We start from the raw sequence: 21,509 nt of genomic DNA on the forward strand, positions 1-21,509 counted from the left end.
TTTATTTTTTATTTCATCATAGAGGTGACATTGTGATTGCTAAGTCACCTACCAACCATGAAGAGTTTGTTTGTAAAAGAGTAATAGCTATGGCTGGAGATGAAGTATGTCGAGACCCTACTGCTTGGAGAAAGTCGTATGAATATGTGCGTAAAACTTAATAATCAATAAGTCACACTTTGTTAAAATGTTATGAGATGGTGATCAAGACCAGAATATAGTTATTTTTTACGAGTACTTACAGGTCCACGTCTGACTGATTTTTCGAGCTTATTGTGTCAGATCAGTTTGAATTCTGCTCATGCTTGTCTGAAGCTGAGCCTTTAGATTGTATCTTATTGGTCCTCCTCTGCATCTGCTGTACCTCAATTTAGAAAGTTTAATAACCACCTGTTGTTTTCTATAGCACATGGTAGCTTTGATTCAGCTTTAAATTCTACCACGCAACTCCAAAACATTAATTTTCTGCACATACCTTATCAAGTAATCCCTAACAATGGATTCAAAAGTGATGATGCAACAACCAGAGCCAAAGATTATACGAGAGAGGTCATCAATGTTACATCATATTTATTTATTAGGTTCCATTGGGTCATGTATGGTTGGAAGGTGATAATACTGTAAATTCCACTGATTCTAGAAAATATGGACCAGTGCCATATGCACTTCTACGAGGAAAAGTTTTTTTTAAGGTTAGTACATTCAGTGTCCTTATATGTTAACTTAAGTTAACATACTCTACCATCACATAAAGACCCTGAACACTGAGCACTGAGCACCATTGACTTAGATCACAATACCTCCACTGAAAGGAGTCAAACTCATCAATGAGCTACCGGTACACCTCATCAGCACATTCATTCTGAAAGTACATTGACCTACATAAACCCAAATGCCAATAAAAACACTTTCTGGTAATAAAATATGTCAGTTAAACATTTTCCCATCTCGTTTTTTTTTTTAAAAAGTGTTTGGTTGGATTTTCAAATAAAAAATAAAGAAACGCAAAAATAAACAAGCAGCCTATCGGCTGAGATAGCTCCGCTGTTAGCAATGCACATTTCAATTAAAGAACTGAAGACATCATTAGAAAATGAACAATATGTATAATATCAAAGCAATTGGACTTGCTGTTTTTAACAAGAAGTCGAAAATATCACTTTCTACCAAAAATGACAAAAATATTCACCAAAATTAGAGAATTGAAGATATCATTACGAAATGAACAAATCTGAGAAAGGTCTACATGTAGTATCTATATATGTAATATCAAAGCAATTGAATTTTTGGTTTTTAACAAGAAGTCGTAAATATCACTTTTTACCAAAAATGACAAAAATATTCACCAAAATTAGAGAATTGAAGATATCATCACAAAATGAACAAATCTGAGAGAGGTCCACATGTAGTACCTATATATGTAATATCAAAGCAATCGGACTTACAGTTTTTAACAAGAAGTCGAAAATATCACTTTTTACCAAAAATGACAAAAATATTCACCAAAATTAGAGAATTGAAGATATCACAAAATGAACAAATTTGTTCATTTCATGATGATATCTTTAATTCTTTAATTTTGATGAATATTTTTGTCATTTTTGGTAAAAAGTGATATTTTCGACTTCTTGTTGAAAACCGCAAGTCCAATTGCTTTGATATTACATATATAGGTACTACATGTGGACCTCTCTCAGATTTGTTCATTTCATGATGATATCTTCTGTTCTTTAATTGTCATGTGCATTGCTAACAGCGGAGCTATCTCAGCCAACAGGCTGCTTGTTATTTTGGTAACATGACATTTTGGTGTGCTCGGTCAATCAGGGGTCATATGGTTATTTCCAGTATTTTATTCCACTAAGAAATCATTACCAACCTGCAAAAATTCACATATTTAATGAAGAAAGTAATTACAGAAATATAATTAAACTTTTAGGTAAATTTCTGCATAAATCATTCATTTTAGGAAATGAGCTTTCTTTGGATATACTGCCTTGACTCTTTTTTTTCTATTTTTTACATTTTCTTACTTTGCTATTATTTTAATCACTTATATATTTATTGTTGTAAACCAATAGAAAATTTGAACTTCTAAGGATGCAATAAAGTTATTATTATTAGTATGGTTAAAATTATGGAATTGTTTACTAGCTAAGTGGGAATAACAAAACATGTCAAGAATTTCAAACTGTTCCCAAAATGTCACTTTAGTCACCAGAGAAAATGGCCTTGGGGGAAAATAGTGAGCCACAGTCCCACGGTAAAACTGACAAATGGTGTTCCCCCTATGCCCTGCCAATATGTTGATGATATCACATTGAAATTGGCAAACTTTAATGTGTAGTAGTGACTTTAATTATTATTGTATTTTGCAGATTTGGCCATTAAATGATTTAGGTTTTCTCAAGTCTTGCCCACAGGATATCAGTAAAAAGATTAGATGATGCAGACATGGTCACTTAGTGAAGGGAACTACAACATATATCAGATGGATGTTGTTGTCATTGCATGTAGCTATCGAGAATCCTGAGAACTATAGTAGAAAGGGATCATTAACAATCTTTAAATAAGAACACTGTATCTTCACATCTGTCTGAGAGATACATATACATACTTAATTTAAGACATATGATGTACACAGGATGCTGACAAACATGCAATAGCCATTCATTCATAGTGTTATTCAAGATTTTGTAATATTTAATAATATTATTGCTTAAAAAATATTGGATAGTTATTCTGCATACATGATAAATATTGATAATAAAGGATGCCTTGTTTTTACTGATGCCATATGTAATGTTTGTCCCATGATGTGATTATTACTCATACTCATGGACAATACTTCCATTTTAAATAAAATAGGTAATTTATAAACGAATTGTTATATTTATTATTCACCTTGATTATTTATGAACCTATTATATTTTTTTTTGCTGCAGATAGCTTGCCATCCCTGTATCTTGTGTTTTGTTTGTTTAAATGTACCTCTGCTCAAAGGTTGTATGCCGTAATGGCTAAGTCAGTGAAATGGTGATGAAAATATAAAATCAAATAGAATGAATGAAAAACAAATAATTAAATATGTTGCTTTGTTATATTGTGTGCAGTTTTACTTCAGTGAACTTTTATTTCACTTTTCAAATATTGTACTTAATAGTTAAACTGATGCATATTACTTGTGTAATTGAAATATTATGGTTGTCCTAAACAAGACTGTACTTGCATATAAAAGCACTACCGATATTTACTATAGGGTTTTATTGCTGATTTATCATGTGAAACACAGGAGCCAACCCTGCGAATTGGAATGTGGCCAGGCTCTTAGGTCTGTCAGTGATTTCAAATTATAGAAACCTTTTCAACCCAATGAAGAGTAATTGACCATGGTCAAGGAAGGCTGATCTGCATAGAGTCACCCACATAGGATGGGTAGGTATGCTAGTATAGATACTTGTTTTATAAATAAACCAACAAACTTAGGGTTGCAGTTTACGTCAGCAAATCTAACGTGTGACTGTTACTATAGGGCAGATTAGCAACCCTAAAGAAGATGGTATAATATAGCAATGAACAATGCAAGTTTATTACCATATTAAACAGATATGAGCTGCACCAAGAACTACATTGCAGGCATGGGTAGATGATAATACTGATACTACTGATAGTAGAACCTGTGTAAATAAGAGACTTGACATTATATATAGTGTTGATAAACTACAGACACTGCTCGGTAACAGTGTTTGAGAAATAATCACTTCCCAAGATTAATTGTTTTGGATCCACAGTGTAAGGGGCTGGGTAGTATGTCAAAACAAGGGCAAAATCTAGGTCGCCACAAACAGGCTAAGGTTTGCGGGATTAGTTAGTGATTGTCTGTCTATCGGGTACAAGATGATAGTGGATCATGGAGGTGTTATGTGATTTCCAAAAACCCAGCCTTTAGTACATGGCCCAGGGCCAAAGTAGCCCAGAGGCTTTGGTAAAGTGTAGTGGTATAGGTTTGAGTAAAGTAAGCATCATCACATTGGCTCCCACTTGAAAAACCAAATACTGAGGAGAATGAAAGCATTTAGACAAGGGTTCTAGCTGACACAGTTTGTCCACCAATAAAGATAGCAGAAATGGGGTCCATCCTTGGCTACAATAGTGTGTCAGAGTCGTATTGGTTGACATTGACAGTTTTCTGAAGAATTACTAACAGGAACGGGGAAATGTTTACACCCCTCGCTTCTCCCAGGTGATGACAAAATGTGTATCTGATGCATCCACTTGGAACAACAGAGGCATTGGTACTCTGGCTGCAAGGTAATCTGGATATCACTGCCACCTAAGGGATTCCATGCACCTGTGATGGTTGGACAGTATGATCTAGGAAATCTCCTTGTGGGACACATATGCCCAACAGAAGTGGATAAACAGGTCTGAGCCAAAGGCAATATTTGGAACTAGACCTGTCACCGTCAAAAATGAACCCACTATAATCATCAAGTGGTGTGGCATGGTAGTTCTCCGCCATTAGATGAGATGCAAATTGGGCGATCTTGCATCATTTCTCTGATAATCCAAACCTAGCTTTTCACTCGATTGCTAATGGGAAAGCCAGTAATCGATGCAAGAATATACACTAGAGTAGTGGACACAACAAAAGGTTCTGGGACACTGCCTTTTCAACTCTAAACCCTTGAGAAATGTTAGTTTGGGTGGTTTAAAGATATGTGTAAATGAATGTGCTGCAGATCCAGCATTGCTGGAAATACATTTAGGATCTTGCTCTGCTGGATGAACTACTGTTATCTTGAAATCTGCCCCTATTGTGCACCACTATGCTCAAAGGTATAGACCTGGTTGGTACTGGTAATAATTTGTTGACATAGTGCCCTCTATACAGACCCATATATACCCAAATTGTCCTTTCTGGTGTTTTTAGCTCTGCTGTCGACAAAGTCGATGACGTTGAGCTCTTCATATTACTGATTGTCCAGCATCTGTAGTCTGTCGTCAACTTTTTACATTTTTGTCTCCTTCAAAACCGTTAAACCAAATGCTTTCATATTTGCAACATAGATTCTTGGGGTAGTCCTGTCAGATTTGTTCATTTTGTGATGATATCCTCAATTATCTAATTTTGATGAATATTTTTGTCATTTTTGGTAAGTGATATTTTTTCAAATTCTTGTTAACAGCTACTTCGATTGCTTTGATACTATACATATTGTTCATTTTCTAATGATATCTTCAGTTCTCAAATTGGAACTGTGCATTGCTAACAGCGGAGCTATCTCAGCCAAGAGGCTGCTTGTAAATGTAATTTGTTTTGGTAAGCTGATTGAAGCTATGGATCTCATGCAGCATATTTAGCATGTGTGAAATACATTGTTTGCTGGATTGGCTCCAGATCTGCTCTATTAAACCTGCTCTGTATTTGAAAGAGTTGACCACAATGTTATCTACTCCCCTGATGTGCCTATGCATGCTAGTGAAACCTTGTAATTGTGTGGACAAAATCCTGTCAGTGCAAGCCTAACTCGTTTAGTTGAGGGATCTGGCAAGCATTCCATAGTCCCTGTGCAAGTCCATCAAATGAATCACTGACCCATGTCCAATTCAAGGGCTCCTCTTGTGAACGTTGGTGGAGGAGCCATTCATTGATGTATGGGAACATATAGAAGCCCTTGTGTGAAGTTGAACTCTTACAACCTGGAACGCATTCATTTTGAACTGATAACCCATACTTTCGATTACAACCCCCCAGAGGTTGACAATGAATCAAAGATATGCCCATCACTGGTATCAGGTCTCCTGCCTTGGAAACAAGAATCAGATTAGTGTAGAAAATAAGATCTTTGCTGGCTGCCCTGCATGACAAAAATCATTAGCCCACAGCTCCTTATTCCAAGAGGAACAATAAACCACATAGTAAGAGATGACAACATTTGCGACCACATGAATTACATTCAATGTAAAGATCATTGTTATGAAGATAACATTGGCAACCAATACACTTAGCTTTCCAAGTTGCCTACACAGCAGACTTCATTCCTGTTGAAGACAAGAAGAAGGCAACTAAACACCATCAATCATCTAGATAGATAATACTTAAATCTCAAAATGATGTGGTTCAAATATTTTGTTCATCAAAACCACAACTAGATGCAAATTCAGTGTAGTTATTGGCACACACAACGGCAAATATAGAAATAATCTAGCCAAAAGTAAACTTATCTTTTATCTACCCAGAAGCACACTGATGCATTTCCTATTAATAGAGAGAGGTGTCATCCGGTATTGGGCAAATTAACAAATGTACAAAAGCCTCACGAATAGGGATTGACCAGCAATGAATCCAATTTGAAAGTAATATTACATAGAAATATTAGTATTTACTATCATGTTTATTTAGAAGTATTAAAATAGTTTGACTTTATTAACATCCACTTAAAGTTCATCAAAAATATGTTTACCCAAATATTCTATACTTACAGAGTTGAAGAAATACTATGGTTTTCATAAATCTGGAATGTTATAATACATAAATATTTTACAACATTCAAAAGGGCTATTGAGTATGTGGCATAGACCAATCACAGACCAATCACCAGTGTACAGCAATATAAATAGATGTTTCATGCATTCTGAGTACATAAGATTTGTAGAAAGTTCCCTGAGCTCTCTCTGAATATTTTGATGTTAGCTTGAGTAGTGATTTTAGTGAACAGTATGTCATATTTAATAGTTTAACAATCATACTAAGCAAGTTTTGGATAACAAAGGAAATAACACCTGTTTTTCTTTTGAATGGATCAAACAAAGAAACCTGCATTCCAGTTGCCAGGAGATAAGGGGCTAATCTGCACTGGCTCAGAAGGTTGTAAATGATTAGCTAGTTTGAATTTGCATAACAATACTGACAATGAACGTGCATTCAACGCCACAAGTTTTTGGTTTTTTTAGCCGGGGATAAGGGCAGTACCTACATTGGGGATTACATTCCCCAAAACTTGACAGCATATTTAATGATTTACTTTTTACCAGACTTCAGGCTTAATTTTACACAATGATTACATACTTCAAAACGTACTTTTGAAAAACAGATGCACAAGTGAATTCAATGTGCAATAGTGTTATTTTATCGTAATTAAAATGACATGCTACCTGAAATAGGTTGTTTTACAGAATTGAGAAATATTTTAAAGTCAGTTAATCCTGAAACCAATCATCATCTTGTAACACACAATACAATCCTTTCACTAATGGTGTTCTCTTACTGTAAACAACTATCAAACAAATCTAATTCTCAAAGATTATTAAAATAAATAACATAAAAAAAACTTTATTATAACATGCCACCTAAAACCTAAAATACACAGAAACGCAGGAATGCCAATGCAAATCTAAATTACAATCCAAGACAAGTAGAGAAATATTTGCTTTAATTCTGGTTGCCGATGACATTGTGTCTAACAATATCTGACCATCTATAGATCATGCATAACAGCAACGAATATTTATTAACACATGCTCAATTGGTTGACAGGAGCTATGAGAATATATTCTCGCAGCTCCTGTCAACCAACAAGCACAGACAGTTGATCAGATGTACTCGCACAGTAGCTAGCATGTGTGCCTGCAGTGGCGAGGCAATTGCCAAGATTATGAGTTTGAAAACTGTGCTTTATGTTCCAATACATGTCTGTTTATGCATATACAGTTTATTAGAAGCGATGTTACTAGTGACTTGAATTAAAGGGCAGTGGTCATCACGCAGCAGCAAAACAATGTATTTTACATGAGTTGTATACGTTGATATGGGTCCCATATTGAACAGGACGCAGTAAGACAACCATTACCCTTTAAAACTGAAACTGTCTACATTATATATTTGTTGCTAACCGTATAGTTCACACTTGTTGTTAAAAACATTTCACATTTTCTGAAATTATATTGTTTACATGCAAGGAGAGATTAGAGTGTTAATACAGTTTTTTTTATATTATAAATGTGCTATAATTTTCAAATAAACTTAGTTTCTTCATTTGATGCATTCTTCAAAGCAACTTTTGATCAGCATTTCTCACAGCCGTCATCAACTTCAGATTTGTCACTAAGCAGACGATGGATGAGTGGTTCCCTCTCCAGGTTCTCAAGAAGCTCATCAGTCTTTGATTTATCTGTAGAGCAGCACAGAGCATTTTTACAACTGTCCTCACGACATTCCAGGGCACATTCTGAGGTATTCTTATCCTGTGGGATAAATAAAAAAGAAAATTTGTACTATGACCACTGAATGACACTTTTACTATGACAGGATTAAACAAAACAAGTCCCTGTTAATTAAATAGTAAACAAAATTGAAACAAATTACATGATGTATAATGTAGTTGTAAAGTTTGATTGCGAGCAAGTCAATATATGTCAGAGACATGGCTCTAGAAAAGCATTTGCATTAAGTGATTTTGAATCCGATCTAAAAAAAAATATACATGTTCATTGTATGTACTAATTTAAGATGGACAATAGCTGTCTATGTATAAGTGAGATCTTGGTCTGGAATGGCAGAAATTTAAATAGTCGCCATTCAGCCATCTTGAATCTGATCAAACAAATATATGTTCATAAGTACAACATAATTTATGATATAAGGTATGCAGCTCCAGAATGGCAGAAATGCTTGATTTTGATGAATTTAAGCATACAAATAGCAGTATTCGGCCATATTGAATCAGATCATGAAACAAATAAACATGCATATGAATCCCAAGATGTATGTTGTATCTGTGAAGTTTGAATGTGATCGGCCATGGCTTGTCTAAGATTGAGGCAGCCCGAACACGGGGACAAACAAATCTTACGTTAGGTGGCACTGTCACACTTCCATCTACAAATTCAGGCTGAAAAGTTGTAGAATGAATTCCATGATCATGAAAGAAATTCTTGACTTTGCGAGAAATTCTCATATACTGCCCTCGATCTTTGATAGTGATGTGTGCTGTTGCAATAATGATGTCACCTTCAAGTCTCCAGATGTGAATTTCATGCACATCTGCAACCTCAGAAACCTAGTTACATGAGAGAGAAAAACCATAGTGAAACAAATATAGCATTGTCATTGTTTTGATAATGCCACCAGAAACAGAAGAAAGCTTAGAAAGAACTCCTGTGTGCTGAAGGTATTAGAGGCATAAAGTACAATTAAGGAATACTGTATTTACTAGTTTTATTAAAATTTGATGAGTAGTAAAGTGGCACCTTAAGTTATCTGTGGAGCACATATAAATTGGTTAATTTATGCAAATTAGGCAAGTACAAATTTTTTTATTTGTACCAAGTTTCATTGAATACTGTAAAATACTTTACCTTAGCTGGAATTAATTTTCGCTGAAAAGACTTTTTGGATGTTTTGTATGGAATTTATTTTCACTGATTTTTTATAAGTTGAATGTAAAATATGAGAAAAAAGGTATATTCGCTGGATTTTATTTTCATTGAATCATTTCTTCAGCGAAAATAAATTCCAAATATTTTACAGTATGAGTGGTTAAGATATTGGTGGAAAAGTTTAATATTAGCTAATATGTAAATTAAGTCATTAATATACCTAGACCAAAAAGCATCTATGTACCATGTTCCATTAAATGGTACTTGAATAACAAGTGAAAATGCTTAAAATTATTATGCAAATTAGGTCAATAATATGCACTGGTTTCAACCAAAAACCAATCAAGTCTGTGCATTACCCAAGAGCATCTATGTAACTAGTTCTATTGAAATCTGATGAATAGTACATGAGAAAAAATTAAAAGGCTTAAAATTGATTAATTGATATACTAATTAGGTGATTAATATGCACAGATTCCAACTAAAAACTAATCAGGCCTGCACATTATCCCAGAGCATCTATATACAATGTTTCATTGAAATCTGTTTTATGGTAAATGAGAAAAAAGTGAAAAGGCTTAAAATTTGACAATTAATATGCAAATTAGGTAATTACTATGCACAGGGTTTTAACCAAAAACTAATTAGGTCTGCGTTTTTATCCCAAAGCACCTACATGTATATACAAAGTTTCATTGAAATCAATTTATTATTACATGAGAAGCGAGTGAAAATGCTTAAAATTGGCTAATTAATATGCAAATTAGGTCATGTGTGCCCATACTAATACTTGTTATTGTCTCCGAGTGTCAGATTCTTCAAGTGTTATTTGAATTGGCAGTAAGGTATAAAAGAAACCACTGTAACAAATCTTTTGCTCAGCAGAACAGAAGCAATAAAGTGAGACATACCTCTTTTTTTAGTTTCTCCTTCAGAAATCCAACTGAAATATGTTCTGGTACCACTTGCAACAGAATATATGCAGACTGTTTCACTGAGAAATCAAACAAAAGTACTTAATTAAAAACCAGTGTATACCAGTCTAATTAAATAATATATACAACAAACAAATTTATTTGAACAATTTACAGGCAAGAAATAATATTCTGATAATATGCACAATAAGCAGACTAGCACAAAATATTGTTAGGTTAGTATTCATTCATATCATTCACTGTTACTCATGCAACAGAAAAGAAACAAACAATAAAATGTCCCTTGGTTGTTTCAAAATAAGATGTATATTTTAAAAACCTTGCATTATAGCAGTTTTGTTGCAATTAACCTAATATACACATAAGATTATGTGTTTCATTTTTAGCAACTGACTTGGCCCAAATGGCATGCATTTTTACAATAAACCATAGGATCCCATGTTAAAAAGCCCTGCATTATCGCACATGATTTGTATTTAATGTTCTCTAAAAATAATTAGGCATACAGCATTTTATCGACTCAAGCCAGCAAAAAAAGACCATGTATACGTGTTTGAGCCAAGTTCTGCTCCAATAAACCCTTGGGGTTGAACTCTGATAGGGTTGAGCCCCAACATGGCTCCCACCATGTATACGTGTTTGAGCCAAGTTCTGCTCCAATAAACCCTTGGGGTTGAACTCTGATAGGGTTGAGCCCCAACATGGCTCCCACCATGTATACGTGTTCGAGCCAAGTTCTGCTCCAATAAACCCTTGGGGTTGAACTCTGATAGGGTTGAGCCCCAACATGGCTCCCACCATGTATACGTGTTCGAGCCAAGTTCTGCTCCAATAAACCCTTGGGGTTGAACTCTGATAGGGTTGAGCCCCAACATGGCTCCCACCATGTATACGTGTTCGAGCCAAGTTCTGCTCCAATAAACCCTTGGGGTTGAACTCTGATAGGGTTGAGCCCCAACATGGCTCCCACCATGTATACGTGTTCGAGCCAAGTTCTGCTCCAATAAACCCTTGGGGTTGAACTCTGATAGGGTTGAGCCCCAACATGGCTCCCACCATGTATACGTGTTCGAGCCAAGTTCTGCTCCAATAAACCCTTGGGGTTGAACTCTGATAGGGTTGAGCCCCAACATGGCTCCCACCATGTATACGTGTTCGAGCCAAGTTCTGCTCCAATAAACCCTTGGGGTTGAACTCTGATAGGGTTGAGCCCCAACATGGCTCCCACCATGTATACGTGTTCGAGCCAAGTTCTGCTCCAATAAACCCTTGGGGTTGAACTCTGATAGGGTTGAGCCCCAACATGGCTCCCACCATGTATACGTGTTCGAGCCAAGTTCTGCTCCAATAAACCCTTGGGGTTGAACTCTGATAGGGTTGAGCCCCAACATGGCTCCCACCATGTATACGTGTTCGAGCCAAGTTCTGCTCCAATAAACCCTTGGGGTTGAACTCTGATAGGGTTGAGCCCCAACATGGCTCCCACCATGTATACGTGTTCGAGCCAAGTTCTGCTCCAATAAACCCTTGGGGTTGAACTCTGATAGGGTTGAGCCCCAACATGGCTCCCACCATGTATACGTGTTTGAGCCAAGTTCTGCTCCAATAAACCCTTGGGGTTGAACTCTGATAGGGTTGAGCCCCAACATGGCTCCCACCATGTATACCATACATATTGGGCCCAACTATTGGAGCCAATTATGCCAGAGACAACATTGTTTGTAATTTCACGTAATTTCTGGCTTGGCGAAGAGGTACGCGCCCTACCGTTAAAGTCTTAATATAAACCGCGTATCAATTAAAAAATTTAGATCAAAAGCTCAAGTTCGTGGTGCGGTTTCTATTACGTACATATTGCAATCACTAAATGGGCGTGGCGTGGTCAGTTTTTGCCTACAACACATGCACAAAACAAACAATACACCATACATTCAATCTCTTGAATAGGCGTCAGGGAAGAGTAAAAGGCCTTACTTTGGTTCTAAAATAGGCGTTGAAAAATTAGTCAATAAAAAAAAACTGTCCACATGATAAAAAAAATTACTATAATATAATATAACATTTAATATAATATGCATTTATTTTTTTAATTTTCTTGGTAACAAAAAGTATATTCTAACAAAACTTTCAAATAAAAACAAACACAAATGAACTGCTTAGTAGCAAATGATCACGGTATGGTACTAATTGGTAGCGCAATCCGGCTATGCTTCGGTTCACAAGTGAATAACTTACTTGTTTTGAAATTGGTGATTATTATTCAGTAGTGATTATAATAATGCACGGAAAAAAAATCTGTTGAATTGTTATGAAATTCATGTAAAATTCAACTTAGTTTCACCGTAAGCGAATGATTTCAGTCACATGTAAACGCTCGATATGATATCCGCCATGTTTTGAATGCACACAATGTTTATTGACCTTTTATTGACCGGATAACTCAAGTCGCTAATTAACCAATCAAAATGCTTGATGGTGCCCACGTGTCTGAATTACCATACAGTAGCTCAATTTAATATGTTAATGACAGTTCAGCGACCTCATGGTGAACGCAATACGGAAGAGATTTACCGATAATGTAGTGCAATCTTTTGGCTTTGATTTCCATGAAAAAACGGCATGGTTTTTTTTTAAATCAAAGAAATTATTTGTTTTCGAACGATGAACTGAGCATTGAAGAAGAATTTAACACTTTTACGGTGATAACAGCTCATTGTTGAAAACTTACGAAACACATACAGAGGTATTCAGAAGGAGTATTGACAGAACAAAAGCAGTTTCATTGCCTGTCTAACACCTTATCACCACTGAACAATAAATAGGTGTGAATATTTTAGGCACGTTGTTGAAACAATTGAATAGGTTTAGGAACAATGCCGTTTTGGACCAGCTGGTTGAAACAATGAAGTCAGTCACAGTCTTGTTGAATTGGGGGTGCGGTTAGTAAGTAAGTAAGTAATTAGGGGCCCAAGCCCGAAGGGCGAGGCCCCTATTCTTATTGTCCGGTTTTTTCTTCTTCATCTTCTTTCTTCCGTAACTTTTTTCGTCAAGCCATTTGAGAAAACCGCTGAACAGAATGGTCTGATAATGCTCTATACTGATAGTCCATAATGTGAACTGGTGCAACATGCTTTCAGAATTTCGATTGGACAATTAGTTTGGCAGCCATATTGGATTGAAATAAAACCGGAAGTGGCTGTTTGACCACTTTCTGAGGGTCTAGGCGTCTAGATTTTTTTATGGTATATAGTACAACTCATGTGTAATAAATATCAGCAATAAAAACTTTAGCGGTCATGTGACTTTTCCCGCCATTTTGTTTTTCCTAAAAACGGCAAAAAACACTTGAAAATCTTCTTCTTCAGAACCACCAAGCAGAATGCTCTCATATGTAGTATTTAGCTTCTATATATGAATCCCATTTATGTTTGAAAAAATGTTTACGATTGGTCACGTGGTTTGGCCACCATTTTGGATTTCTTCTAAACAGGAAGTAGTTTTTTACTCTGGCAACACTTGAGGGAATATTTTCAATTTTGCTTCATGGCATCTGTGTATCAAGCCCTTTCAGAAACCTAAAAAAAATTTCCGATCAGTCACATGGTTTAGCCGCCATTTTGGATTTTAAGCAAAATTGACCAAAAGTTTGGGTATTTGTTTCTCAGAGACGATTCAACCAATCTACTAGATGTTTTTATATTTACCATGCCTGGCCTTAGCTGCATACGAGAAAAATAATATTATTTTGATCAGTCACGTGGTTTGGCCGCCATCTTGGATTTTGTGAAAATAGAAATTATGCAACTACATGTTTTGTATTAGTCTGATTTCTTTCAAATTTTGTATGTGCATTTGTGTCATCAGATGCATCATTTTGCCCCAATAGCACACTGTTAGGCCACGTGGCTGGGCACCCATGGGGTGGGGGCTTCTAACCTCATTAATATGCATAACTGTTATAACTCAAGCACTGTTGTAGTTAGGATGATGAATCCTGTGTTATTATGACAACCTTGAACAAGAGATTCGATTAAAATAACAAATGACCATATATGGTCATGTGAGCTCATTAATATGCATAACTGTCATATCTCAAACACTGTTGCAGTTAGGAAGTGGAATCCTGTGTTATTATGACAACAGTGAACAAGAGATTTGATTAAAATAACAGATAACCATATATGGTCATGTGAACTCATTAATATGCATAACAATTATATCTTAAACACTGTCGCAGTTAGGAAGATAAATCCTGTGTCATTATGACAACAGTGAACAAGAGATTTGATTAAAATAACAGATAACCATATATGGTCATGTGAACTCATTAATATGCATAGCAGTCATATCTAAAACACTGTCGCAGTTAGGAAGATGAATCCTGTGTTATTATGACAACAGTGAACAAGAGATTTGATTAAAATAACAGATGACCATATATTGTCATGTGAACTCATTAATATGCATAACCATTATATCTTAAACACTGTTGCAGTTAGGAAGATGAATCCTGTGTTATTATGACAACAGTGAACAAGAGATTTTATTAAAATAACAGATAACCATATATGGTCATGTGAACTCATTAATATGCATAACCATTATATCTTAAACACTGTTGCAGTTAGGAAGATGAATCCTGTGTTATTATGACAACAGTGAACAAGAGATTTGATTAAAAATAACAGATGACCATATATGGTCATGTGAACTCATTAATATGCAAAGCAGTCATATCTAAAACACTGTCGCAGAGCAGGACATGTAACAAGTGTCATTATGAAGACATTGAATGAAAGATGTAACTGACATTAGAAATGGCTATATATGATTATGTAATCTCATTATTAAGAACATGGCTCATTATATATCCTGAAAACCATATTTCGATAACCAAACCAGGTAAATACATGGTACCAACTTCATTTTGACCTCATGTTACTGATAATTCAAGCTACCTGATTGTCTAACATGTGACCACATTAATTATGAAACAGAATTTTGTCAGCTTGGGCCCCGGTGACGCCGCTTGCGGCTTTAATTCTTTATTGCTATCGTATCCCATTTTGAGATCTTGACATAAAATACAATAAAGTCAAAAACATGTAATAACAAGCAGCCTGTCTTAGATAGCTCCGCTGTTAGCAATGCACATTTCAATTAAAGAACAATATGCCAGTCGGCTGAGATAGCTCCACTGTTAGCAATGCACATTTCAATTAAAGAACTGAAGACATCATTAGAAAATGAACAATATGTATAGTATCAAAGCAATCGGACTTGTGGTTTTTAACAAGAAGTCGAAAATATCACTTTTTACCAAAAATGACAAAAATATTCACCAAAATTAGAGAATTGAAGATATCATCACAAAATGAACAAATCTGAGAGAGGTCCACATGTAGTATCTATATATGTAATATCAAAGCAATCAGACTATTGGTTTTTTACAAGAAGTCGAAAATATCACTTTTTACCAAAAATGACAAAAATATTCACCAAAATTATAGAATCGAAGATATCATCACGAAACGAACAAATCTGAGAAAGGTCTACATGTAGTATCTAAATATGTAATATCAAAGCAATTGAACTATTGGTTTTTAACAAGAAGTCGAAAATATCACTTTTTACCAAAAATTACAAAAATATTCACCAAAATTAGAGAATTGAAGACATCATCACAAAATGAACAAATCTGAGAGAGGTCCACATGTAGTACCTATATATGTAATATCAAAGCAATCGGACTAGTGGTTTTTAACAAGAAGTTGAAAATATCACTTTTTACCAAAAATTACAAAAATATTCACCAAAATTAGAGAATTGAAGATATCATCACGAAATGAACAAATCTGAGAGAGGTTCACATGTAGTACTTATATATGTAGTATCAAAGCAATTGCACTTGCGGTTTTTAACAAGAAGTCGAAAATATCACTTTTTACCAAAAATGACAAAAATATTCACCAAAATTAGAGAATTGAAGATATCAACATGAAATGAACAAACCTAAGAGAGGTCTACCCAAGGTACATATACACCAAGTATCAAAGCATTCAGGCTTGTAGTTTTCAAGAAGAAGTCAAACAAGCAGCCTGTCGGCTGAGATAGCTCCGCTGTTAGCAATGCACATGGCAATTAAAGAACAGAAGATATCATTAGAAAATGAACAAATCTGAGAGAGGTCCACATGTAGTACCTATATGTATAATATATCAAAGCAATTGGACTTGCGGTTTTCAACAAGAAGTCGAAAGTATCACTTTTTACCAAAAATTACAAAAATATTCATCAAAATTAGAGAATAAAAGATATCATTATGAAATGAACAAATCTGAGAGAGGTCCACATGTAGTACCTATATATGTAATATCAAAGCAATTGGACTTGCGGTTTTCAACAAGAAGTCGAAAATATCACTTTTTACCAAAAATTACAAAAATATTCACCAAAATTAGAGAATTGAAGATATCATTACAAAATGAACAAATCTGAGAGAGGTCGACATGTAGTACCTATATATGTAATATCAAAGCAATTGGACTTGCGGTTTTCAACAAGAAGTCGAAAATATCACTTTTTACCAAAAATGACAAAAATATTCACCAAAATTAGAGAATTAAAGATATCATTACAAAATGAACAAATCTGAGAGAGGTCCACATGTAGTATCTATATATGTAATATCAAAGCAATTGCACTTGCGGTTTTCAACAAGAAGTCGAAAATATCACTTTTTACCAAAAATTACAAAAATATTCACCAAAATTAGAGAATTAAAGATATCATTACAAAATGAACAAATCTGAGAGAGGTCCACATGTAGTACCTATATATGTAATATCAAAGCAATTGGACTTGCGGTTTTCAACAAGAAGTCGAAAATATCACTTTTTACCAAAAATTACAAAAATATTCACCAAAATTAGAGAATTAAAGATATCATCACGAAATGAACAAATCTGAGAGAGGTCCACATGTAGTACCTATATATGTAGTATCAAATCAATTGGACTTGCGGTTTTTAACAAGAAGTGGAAAATATCACTTTTTACCAAAAATGACAAAAATATTCACCAAAATTAGAGAATTGAAGATATCAACATGAAATGAACAAACCTAAGAGAGGTCTACCCAAGGTACATATACACCAAGTATCAAAGCATTCAGGCTTGTAGTTTTCAAGAAGAAGTCGAAAAAGTAAAACATTGACACGGACGACGACGGACAATCACTCATATGATAAGCTCCGCTCGACAAAGTCGACAGCGGAGCTAATAAACAAGCAGCCTATCGGCTGAGATAAAGTAAGCAAATAACACCGAATAAACGGCAAGGTAAAGACTATGTCTAATTATAGTAAATACGTACTGCGTGCGTGACTCGAACCGGCGCTCGCGTACGACACCTAATCGCCTAGCTTCACGCCACTACACGTCTTCCCCTCGGCCACCGGGCATCCCCCATAAAAGGATGCTTAATAACCGAGCTTATTACGTGCAGAGAACGTGAAACCCGTCCAACGACGACGACGGGTTTCACGTTCTCTGCACGTAATAAGCTCGGTTATTAAGCATCCTTTTATGGGGGATGCCCGGTGGCCGAGGGGAAGACGTGTAGTGGCGTGAAGCTAGGCGATTAGGTGCCGTACGCGAGCGCCGGTTCGAGTCACGCACGCAGTACGTATTTACTATAATTAGACATAGTCTTTACCTTGCCGTTTATTCGGTGTTATTTGCTTACTTTACTTCCTATGTCGACAGCAACTATGAGTTTAAAAATTATCGACTGAGATAGCTCCGCTGTTAGCAATGCACATTTCAATTAAAGAACTGAAGACATCATTAGAAAATGAACAATATGAATAGTATCAAAGCAATCGGACTTACAGTTTTTAACAAGAAGTCGAAAATATCACTTTTTACCAAAAATGACAAAAATATTCACCAAAATTAGAGAACTAAAGATATCATCACAAAATGAACAAATCTGAGAAAGGTCTACATGTAGTATCTATATATGTAATATCAAAGCAATTGAACTATTGGTTTTTAACAAGAAGTCGAAAATATCACTTTTTACCAAAAATGACAAAAATATTCACCAAAATTAGAGAATTGAAGATATCATCACGAAATGAACAAATCTGAGAGAGGTCCACATGTAGTACCTATATATGTAGTATCAAATCAATTGAACTTGCGGTTTTTAACAAGAAGTCGAAAATATCACTTTTTACCAAAAATGACAAAAATATTCACCAAAATTAGAGAATTGAAGATATCATCACGAAATGAACAAATCTGAGAGAGGTCCACATGTAGTACCTATATATGTAGTATCAAATCAATTGGACTTGCGGTTTTTAACAAGAAGTGGAAAATATCACTTTTTACCAAAAATGACAAAAATATTCACCAAAATTAGAGAATTGAAGATATCAACATGAAATGAACAAACCTAAGAGAGGTCTACCCAAGGTACATATACACCAAGTATCAAAGCATTCAGGCTTGTAGTTTTCAAGAAGAAGTCGAAAAAGTAAAACATTGACACGGACGACGGACGACGGACAATCACTTATATGATAAGCTCCGCTCGACAAAGTTGACAGCGGAGCTAAAAAAAATGAAAATAAAAGGAAATTAGTATTAGGTACTTTTCATGTTTTCAATTTTTGTTGAGAATTCTTTAACCCCGAAGCCGGAAATGGGGGTGCGGTTACTATTACGGACTTTAGGACTTTAACGGTAATATCTATTTGGCAGAGTAAAGAAATACTGCAATAGATTGATAGCTCAACGGGAAACAGAAAAATGGTGTACAAAATTATGCGACAAAAACTTGAAAGGACGACTGAACAGATGCAATGGAAATTAAAGCCGCAAGCGGCGTCACCGGGGCCCAAGCTGACAAGATTCTGTTTCATAATTAATGTGGTCACATGTTAGACAATCAGGTAGCTTGAATTATCAGTAACATGAGGTCAAAATGAAGTTGGTACCATGTATTTACCTGGTTTGGTTATCGAAATATGGTTTTCAGGATATATAATGAGCCATGTTCTTAATAATGAGATTACATAATCATATATAGCCATTTCTAATGTCAGTTACATCTTTCATTCAATGTCTTCATAATGACACTTGTTACATGTTCTGCTCTGCGACAGTGTTTTAGATATGACTGCTTTGCATATTAATGAGTTCACATGACCATATATGGTCATCTGTTATTTTAATCAAATCTCTTGTTCACTGTTGTCATAATGACACAGGATTTATCTTCCTAACTGCGACAGTGTTTAAGATATAATGGTTATGCATATTAATGAGTTCACATGACCATATATGGTTATCTGTTATTTTAATCAAATCTCTTGTTCACTGTTGTCATAATGACACAGGATTCATCTTCCTAACTGCAACAGTGTTTGAGATATAACGATTACGCATATTAATGAGCTCACATGACTATATATGGTCATTTGTTATTTTAATCGAATCTCTTGTTCAAGGTTGTCATAATAACACAGGATTCATCATCCTAACTACAACAGTGCTTGAGTTATAACAGTTATGCATATTAATGAGGTTAGAAGCCCCCACCCCATGGGTGCCCAGCCACGTGGCCTAACAGTGTGCTATTGGGGCAAAATGATGCATCTGATGACACAAATGCACATACAAAATTTGAAAGAAATCAGACTAATACAAAACATGTAGTTGCATAATTTCTATTTTCACAAAATCCAAGATGGCGGCCAAACCACGTGACTGATCAAAATAATATTATTTTTCTCGTATGCAGCTAAGGCCAGGCATGGTAAATATAAAAAACATCTAGTAGATTGGTTGAATCGTCTCTGAGAAACAAATACCCAAACTTTTGGTCAATTTTGCTTAAAATCCAAAATGGCGGCCAAACCATGTGACTGATCTGAATTTTTTTTTAGGTTTCTGAAAGGGCTTGATACACAGATGCCATGAAGCAAAATTGAAAATATTCCCTCAAGTGTTGCCAGAGTAAAAAAACTACTTCCTGTTTAGAAGAAATCCAAAATGGTGGCCAAACCATGTGACCAATCGTAAACATTTTTTCAAACATAAATGGGATTCATATATAGAAGCTAAATACTACATATGAGAGCATTCTGCTTGGTGGTTCTGAAGAAGAAGATTTTCAAGTGTTTTTTGCCGTTTTTAGGAAAAACAAAATGGCGGGAAAAGTCACATGACCGCTAAAGTTTTTATTGCTGATATTTATTACACATGAGTTGTACTATATACCATAAAAAAATCTAGACGCCTAGACCCTCAGAAAGTGGTCAAACAGCCACTTCCGGTTTTATTTCAATCCAATATGGCTGCCAAACTAATTATCCAATCGAAATTCTGAAAGCATGTTGCACCAGTTCACATTATGGACTATCAGTATAGAGCATTATCAGACCATTCTGTTCAACGGTTTTCTCAAACGGCTTGACGAAAAAAGTTACGGAAGAAAGAAGATGAAGAAGAAAAAACCGGACAATAAGAATAGGGGCCTCGCCCTTCGGGCTTGGGCCCCTAATTATGTATTGAAGAAACTTTTAAAAGACACCGAAGATAAAAATTGTAGAAGTGGTCACGGTTTAAATTGACAACTGTTACACATATCACAAGAGTTGAACAATAATCTCCTGTTTATCGATGGCAGTAGTTCAGCTCTGATAGAATGCTGCCGTGTAAACATAGCAATAGGTGAATGCGATAGTGCCATATTTGTCAAAGAACTAATGACTAATGACTATTCCGACAATTGAAAAGGTTTCAGCCATGCAGGTATAGTAACCCCCTTTACTGATGAGACTGACATTGTCACATGCAACGGAAAAACCCATGACAGATTGATTGATTGCAATAAATAATGTGGATATGCTATACTTACTGAGGGGAATAGCTAAAGCAACCATTATGATGACTAATAGTATATTGAATACTGGGTAGATATAAAGTTTCCAGTCACTGTTTGAATACTCCATCAATAATGTGTTGCTTATAACTATAATAGAACTCAACAGACCCATAAATATGTGAAGAAGAAGTCCTCTGAAATTAAGCTGAGAACCAGTTACTGTAAAAAAAAAAAAAAAAAAAAAAAAAATTATGCAAAATTCAAAGACTTGTAAACTACAAACATAGTTGAACT

The 21,509-nt window shown here is 35.2% G+C and overlaps 2 protein-coding genes across 2 annotated transcripts in view; one reads left to right on the forward strand and one right to left on the reverse strand.

The window, feature by feature from the left end:
• Positions 1-3,253, forward strand: part of LOC102806445 (mitochondrial inner membrane protease subunit 1-like) — a 15,771-nt gene extending 12,518 nt beyond the window's left edge. The window contains exons 4-6 of the mRNA XM_006818393.3: positions 23-146; positions 582-692; positions 2,379-3,253. Of these exons, the coding sequence (XP_006818456.1) occupies positions 23-146; positions 582-692; positions 2,379-2,447 (304 nt within the window). The 3' untranslated portion in view covers positions 2,448-3,253. The remainder of the gene's footprint in view (positions 1-22; positions 147-581; positions 693-2,378) is intronic.
• A 3,126-nt stretch (positions 3,254-6,379) lies between these two features.
• Positions 6,380-21,509, reverse strand: part of LOC100378077 (proton-coupled zinc antiporter SLC30A1-like) — a 33,333-nt gene continuing 18,203 nt past the window's right edge. Inside the window, exons 5-8 of the mRNA XM_002736277.4 lie at positions 21,249-21,434; positions 10,293-10,375; positions 8,856-9,062; positions 6,380-8,247 (exon numbers count right to left, since the gene is read on the reverse strand). Of these exons, the coding sequence (XP_002736323.2) occupies positions 8,068-8,247; positions 8,856-9,062; positions 10,293-10,375; positions 21,249-21,434 (656 nt within the window). The 3' untranslated portion in view covers positions 6,380-8,067. The remainder of the gene's footprint in view (positions 8,248-8,855; positions 9,063-10,292; positions 10,376-21,248; positions 21,435-21,509) is intronic.

This window comes from Saccoglossus kowalevskii, chromosome 1 (genome assembly GCF_978046115.1).
Source record: "Saccoglossus kowalevskii chromosome 1, keSacKowa6.1, whole genome shotgun sequence".
Taxonomy (NCBI): Eukaryota; Metazoa; Hemichordata; class Enteropneusta; family Harrimaniidae; genus Saccoglossus; species Saccoglossus kowalevskii.